This window comes from Dendropsophus ebraccatus, chromosome 13 (genome assembly GCF_027789765.1).
Source record: "Dendropsophus ebraccatus isolate aDenEbr1 chromosome 13, aDenEbr1.pat, whole genome shotgun sequence".
NCBI lineage: Eukaryota > Metazoa > Chordata > Amphibia > Anura > Hylidae > Dendropsophus > Dendropsophus ebraccatus.
In genome coordinates this window covers 81,555,649-81,562,760 of record NC_091466.1, presented here as the reverse complement: position 1 = coordinate 81,562,760, position 7,112 = coordinate 81,555,649, and the positions used below count along the sequence as shown (strand labels likewise).

At 53.9% G+C, this 7,112-nt stretch overlaps 1 protein-coding gene across 1 annotated transcript in view; it reads right to left on the bottom strand.

Annotated features, from left to right (window-relative positions):
* CTDNEP1 (CTD nuclear envelope phosphatase 1) overlaps positions 1-5,639 on the bottom strand; it is a 17,073-nt gene extending 11,434 nt beyond the window's left edge. The window contains exons 1-2 of the mRNA XM_069949886.1: positions 5,359-5,639; positions 1,453-1,519 (exon numbers count right to left, since the gene is read on the bottom strand). Of these exons, the coding sequence (XP_069805987.1) occupies positions 1,453-1,519; positions 5,359-5,460 (169 nt within the window). The 5' untranslated portion in view covers positions 5,461-5,639. The remainder of the gene's footprint in view (positions 1-1,452; positions 1,520-5,358) is intronic.
* Positions 5,640-7,112: the final 1,473 nt, after the last annotated feature.

Here is a 7,112-nt window from a genome sequence, read left to right as displayed (position 1 = left end):
AAGTGGTAACGTGCAGTTGGACAGGTGTACCTAATAAAGTGGTCGGTGTGTGTGTATATATTATATATATATATATATATATATATATATATATATATATATATATATATAGTATGGGGTCACCCAAACAATTTAGTGTTTTCCATGAAAAGTCACACTTCTTCACCACCGTAAGTTGTGGAATGAATAGAAAATAGAGACAAGACATTGACAAGGTTAGAAATACTGATTTGTATGTGAAATAACATTGTTCTTCCATCACACTTTGCTTCCGTCCCAGAATCCTCCTTGTGCACCAATTCCAGCATTGCCCACCTTTGGCATTCTAGCTATTAATCTGTTGGGGTAAGCTGGAGAAATTGCCCCCCACGCTTCTAGAAGCAGCTCCCACAAGTTGGATTGGTTGGATGGGCACTTCTGGCGTACCATACGGTCCAGCTGCTCCCACAACGGGGTGGTGATCTGGTGACTGCGCTGGCCACTCCATTACCTATGATAGAATACCAGCTGCTGCTTCTGCTGGAAATAGTTCTTGCACAATTTGGAGGTGTTTAGGGTCATTGTCCTGTTGTAGGATGAAATTGGCTCCAACCAAGCGCTGCCCACTGGGTATGGCATGGCGGTGCAGAGTGATGGCCTTCCTTATTCACAATCCCTTTTACCCTGTACAAATCTCCCACTTTACCAGCACCAACCCCAGACCATCACATGACCTCCACCATGTATAACAGATGGCGTCAGGCATTCTTCCAGCATCTTCTCATTTCTTCTGCGTCTCACAAACGTTCTTCTTTGTCATCCAAACACCTCAAACTTGGATTCATCCGTCCACAACACTTTTTTCCAGTCTTCCTCTGTCCAATGTCTCTGTTCTTTTGCCCATCTTAATCTTTTTCTTTTATTCGCTAGTCTCAGATATGGCTTTTTCTTTGCCACTCTGCCCTGATTTCTTAGCAATTTCTCGCATGGAATAGCCTTCATTTCTAAGAACAAGAATAGACTGTCCAGTTTCAGATGAAAGTTCTCTTTTTCTGGCCATTTTGAGCGTTTAATTGACCCCACAAATGTGATGCTCCAGAAACACAATCTGCACAAAGGAAGGTCAGTTTTGTAGCTTCTGTAAGGAGCTAGACTGTTTTCAGATGTGTGAACATGATTGCACAAGGGTTTTCTAATCATCAATTATCCTTCTGAGCCAATGAGCAAACACATTGTCCCATTAGAAGACTGGAGTGATAGTTGCTGGAAATGGGCCTCTATACACCTATGTAGATATTGTGTTTTTGTGTATTTGTTTAAAGTCATCTTCATTGAAAAGTACAGCGCTTTTCCTTCAAAAATAAGGACATTTCAATGTGACCCCAAACTTTTGAACGATAGTGTATATATTTTACATACACATATATGCTGTACACACTATATATATAAAAAATCCGGGATGACAGGACTTACTGAGGCGGCTCCTGGAGGTCGGGGACAGGGGCAGGATGTCATATCTGACGGTCTGATACTGGATAACCTACCAGATGGAAACAAAGAGGCATCACCTGTACAGAGTGTCCGTTATAGTGAGGACCCCCCCCATCACCTGTACAGAGTGTCCGTTATAGTGAGGACCCCCCCCCCCCCATCACCTGTACAGAGTGTCCGTTATAGTTCGGACCCCCCCCCCCCATCACCTGTACAGAGTGTCCGTTATAGTGAGGACCCCCCCCATCACCTGTACAGAGTGTCCGTTATAGTGAGGACCCCCCCCATCACCTGTACAGAGTGTCCGTTATAGTGAGGACCCCCCCCCCATCACCTGTACAGAGTGTCCGTTATAGTGAGGACCCCCCCCCCATCACCTGTACAGTGTCCGTTATAGTGAGGACCCCCCCCCCCCCCCCATCACCTGTACAGAGTGTCCGTTATAGTGAGGACCCCCCCCATCACCTGTACAGAGTGTCCGTTATAGTGAGGACCCCCCCCCCATCAGATATATACGGTAGAATACAGGGGGACGGCTATATACATACACGGTAGAGTACAGGGGGACGGCTATATACATACACGGTAGAGTACAGGGGGACGGCTATATACATACACGGTAGAGTACAGGGGGACGGCTATATACATACACGGTAGAGTACAGGGGGACGGCTATATACATACACGGTAGAGTACAGGGGGACGGCTATATACATACACGGTAGAGTACAGGGGGACGGCTATATACATACACGGTAGAGTACAGGGGGACGGCTATATACATACACGGTAGAGTACAGGGGGACGGCTATATACATACACGGTAGAGTACAGGGGGACGGCTATATACATACACGGTAGAGTACAGGGGGACGGCTATATACATACACGGTAGAGTACAGGGGGACGGCTATATACATACACGGTAGAGTACAGGGGGACGGCTATATACATACACGGTAGAGTACAGGGGGACGGCTATATACATACACGGTAGAGTACAGGGGGACGGCTATATACATACACGGTAGAGTACAGGGGGACGGCTATATACATACACGGTAGAGTACAGGGGGACGGCTATATACATATACGGTAGAGTACAGGGGGACGGCTATATACATATACGGTAGAGTACAGGGGGACGGCTATATACATATACGGTAGAGTACAGGGGCAGGTACATACACACAAAAATAAAAGGTGCAGTATGGGGGGGGCTGTCAAGTAGATTCACTAGAGAGACATATATGCAGTATAGGAGGCAGGAAGATATACAGGCCCATATACTATACGCAGGTATACGGGGTGCGTTATGGTTAGGTCCATATGCACAGTATGAGTGGCGGGGGGGGGGGCAGGTCCATATGGAACAGTATGAATGGCGGGGGGGCAGGTCCATATGGCCCAATATAAATGGCGGGGGGAGCAGGTCCATATGGGGCGGGTTGCTCCATATGGTACAGGATAAAGGGGGGGGCAGGTCCACAAGGCCATAGTATAGGGGGTGCTTTCCCTGTGCAGCAATCTCTTCCTGAGGCTAATTTGTGTCCCCCAGGTGTCTCTCTCTGATACACGTGCCTGGCTGCTGCCGCAGGTATATACGGTACAGTCCTGGGGGGGGGCAGGTATATACGGTACAGTCCTGGGGGGGGGGCAGGTATATACGGTACAGTCCTGGGGGGGGGCAGGTATATACGGTACAGTCCTGGGGGGGGGCAGGTATATACGGTACAGTCCTGGGGGGGGGCAGGTATATACGGTACAGTCCTGGGGGGGGCAGGTATATACGGTACAGTCCTGGGGGGGGGCAGGTATATACGGTACAGTCCTGGGGGGGGGCAGGTATATACGGTACAGTCCTGGGGGGGGGCAGGTATAAACGGTACAGTACTGGGGGGGGGCAGGTATATACGGTACAGTCCCTGGGGGGGGCAGGTATATACGGTACAGTCCTGGGGGGGGCAGGTATATACGGTACAGTCCTGGGGGGGGGCAGGTATATACGGTACAGTCCTGGGGGGGGCAGGTATATACGGTACAGTCCTGGGGGGGGGGCAGGTATATAAGGTACAGTCCTGGGGGGGGCAGGTATATACGGTACAGTCCTGGGGGGGGCAGGTATATACGGTACAGTCCTGGGGGGGGCAGGTATATACGGTACAGTCCTGGGGGGGCAGGTATATACGGTACAGTCCTGGGGGGGCAGGTATATACGGTACAGTCCTGGGGGGGCAGGTATATAAGGTACAGTCCTGGGGGGCAGGTATATACGGTACAGTCCTGGGGGGGGCAGGTATATACGGTACAGTCCTGGGGGGGCAGGTATATACGGTACAGTCCTGGGGGGGGGCAGGTATATACGGTACAGTCCTGGGGGGGCAGGTATATACGGTACAGTCCTGGGGGGGGCAGGTATATACGGTACAGTCCTGGGGGGGCAGGTATATACGGTACAGTCCTGGGGGGGGCAGGTATATACGGTACAGTCCTGGGGGGGCAGGTATATACGGTACAGTCATGGGGGGGCAGGTATATACGGTACAGTCCTGGGGGGGCAGGTATATACGGTACAGTCCTGGGGGGGCAGGTATATACGGTACAGTCCTGGGGGGGCAGGTATATACGGTACAGTCCTGGGGGGGCAGGTATATACGGTACAGTCCTGGGGGGGCAGGTATATACGGTACAGTCCTGGGGGGGCAGGTATATACGGTACAGTCCTGGGGGGGCAGGTATATACGGTACAGTCCTGGGGGGCAGGTATATACGGTACAGTCCTGGGGGGGCAGGTATATACGGTACAGTCCTGGGGGGGGGGGCAGGTATATACGGTACAGTATTGCGGCAGGTATATACGGTACAGTCCTGGGGGGGGCAGGTATATACGGTAAAGTCCTGGGGGGGCAGGTATATACGGTACAAGTCCTGGGGGGGCAGGTATATACGGTACAGTCCTGGGGGGGCAGGTATATACGGTACAGTCCTGGGGGGGCAGGTATATACGGTACAGTCCTGGGGGGGCAGGTATATACGGTACAGTCCTGGGGGGGGGGCAGGTATATACGGTACAGTATTGCGGCAGGTATATACGGTACAGTCCTGGGGGGGGCAGGTATATACGGTACAGTCCTGGGGGGGCAGGTATATACGGTACAGTATTGCGGCAGGTATATACGGTACAGTCCTGGGGGGGGCAGGTATATACGGTACAGTCCTGGGGGGGCAGGTATATACGGTACAGTCCTGGGGGGGCAGGTATATACGGTACAGTCCTGGGGGGGCAGGTATATACGGTACAGTCCTGGGGGGGCAGGTATATACGGTACAGTCCTGGGGGGGCAGGTATATACGGTACAGTCCTGGGGGGGCAGGTATATACGGTACAGTCCGGGGGGGGGGCAGGTATATACGGTACAGTATTGCGGCAGGTATATACGGTACAGTCCTGGGGGGGGGCAGGTATATACGGTACAGTCCTGGGGGGGGCAGGTATATACGGTACAGTCCTGGGGGGGCAGGTATATACGGTACAGTCCTGGGGGGGGGGCAGGTATATACGGTACAGTCCTGGGGGGGGGGCAGGTATATACGGTACAGTATTGCGGCAGGTATATACGGTACAGTCCTGGGGGGGGCAGGTATATACGGTACAGTCCTGGGGGGGCAGGTATATACGGTACAGTCCTGGGGGGGGCAGGTATATACGGTACAGTCCTGGGGGGGCAGGTATATACGGTACAGTCCTGGGGGGGGAAGGTATATACGGTACAGTCCTGGGGGGGCAGGTATATACGGTACAGTCCTGGGGGGGCAGGTATATACGGTACAGTATTGCGGCAGGTATATACGGTACAGTATATACGGTACAGGGGGGCAGATACTTACGGTCCGGACCTGTCTCCTCAGCAGATACAGCAGGAAGCTCCATAGTTTGGCGGTGAACGCCAGGAAACCTCGCAGGCCAAGCAGCCCCGGCGTCCGCATCATCCCGGGCGTGGAGTTGGGGGCGTCCGGCGCGGGAGGGGGCAGTTGGCAGGCAGGTGGAGGCGGGAGACGTCCTCCACTCACATTCCGGGCACTGAACCGCCGCCGAGCCGTCTGACAGCCGCCATGGCTGAGCGCCCGCGTCACTTCCGCTCGTCACCAGTCACCAGTGCGCCTGCGCGATCCCTCTGCCGGCTCACTACTGCGACTGCGCGACGTACAGCGCACTAACCTGGCGGCGCATGCCCTCTGATCACTGCGCGGCCTTACTGCGCATGCACCTTAGCTGTGAAATTGGCGGGCTCATGACGTGACTACTGCTACAATATCCGGGTCTGAGCAACCAGGACTTACCCTCAAAGAGTGACAGCCACCCCTCACCATGACAGACTGACCCCAGAGAGTGATAGCCGCCCCTCACCATGACTGACTGACCCCAGAGACCAACAGCAATCCCTCACCATGACTGACTGACCCCCAGAGACCAACAGCCACCCCTCACTATGACTGACTGACCCCCAGAGAGTGATAACCGCCCCTCACCATGACTGACTGACCCCCAGAGAGTGACATCCGCCCCTCACCATGACTGACTGACCCCCAAAGAGTGACAGCCACCCCTCACCATGACTGACTGACCCTCAGAGAGTGACAGCCGCCCCTCACCATGACTGACTGACCCCCAGAGATAGCTTCCCATCACCATGACTGACTGACCCTCAGAGAGTGACAGCCGCCCCTCACCATGACAGACTGACCCCCATAGACCAACAACCGCCCCTCACCATGACTGACTGACCCCCAGAGAGATATAGCCTTACCTCACTATGACTGACCCCCAGAGTGATAGCTGCCCATCACCATGACTGACTGACCCCCAGAGAGTGATAGCCGCCTCTCACCATGACTCACTGACCCCCAGAGACCGACAGCAATCCCTCACCATGACTGACTGACCCCCAGAGACCAACAGCCACCCCTCACCATGACAGACTGACCCCCAGAGAGATATAGCCTTACCTCACTATGACTGACCCCCAGAGTGATAGCTGCCCATCACCATGACTGACTGACCCCCAGAGAGTGATAGCCGCCTCTCACCATGACTCACTGACCCCCAGAGACCGACAGCTGCCCCTCACCATGACAGACTGACCCCCAGAGAGTGACAGCCACCCCTCACCATGACTGACTGACCCCCAGAGACTGACAGAAGCCCCTCACTATGACTGACTGACCCCCAGAGAGTGATAGCTGCCCATCACCATGACTGACTGACCCCCAGAGAGTGATAGCTGCCTCTCACCATGACTCACTGACCCCCAGAGACCGACAGCTGCCCCTCACCATGACAGACTGACCCCCAGAGAGTGACAGCCACCCCTCACCATGACTGACTGACCCCCAGTGTGGGAGGAGTAGTGTGGTGACCCCCTGAGGTGTTATGTCGGAGGAGCAGCCCGTCACTTGCTAGATGTTGAGATGTGACTTGAGATCTATGGTGGTTGGCCAGGATACAGCCGGGCCCAGTGATGTTGTATTGTGACACCAGTGCCGGTTGGGCAGACAGGTATGGTGGCACACCTGCTGTTAGTTTACCGGGCCGATTGTACCTTGTTCCCCTGTGGTCAGTGTCCTGCTGGGTTGCCACAGGG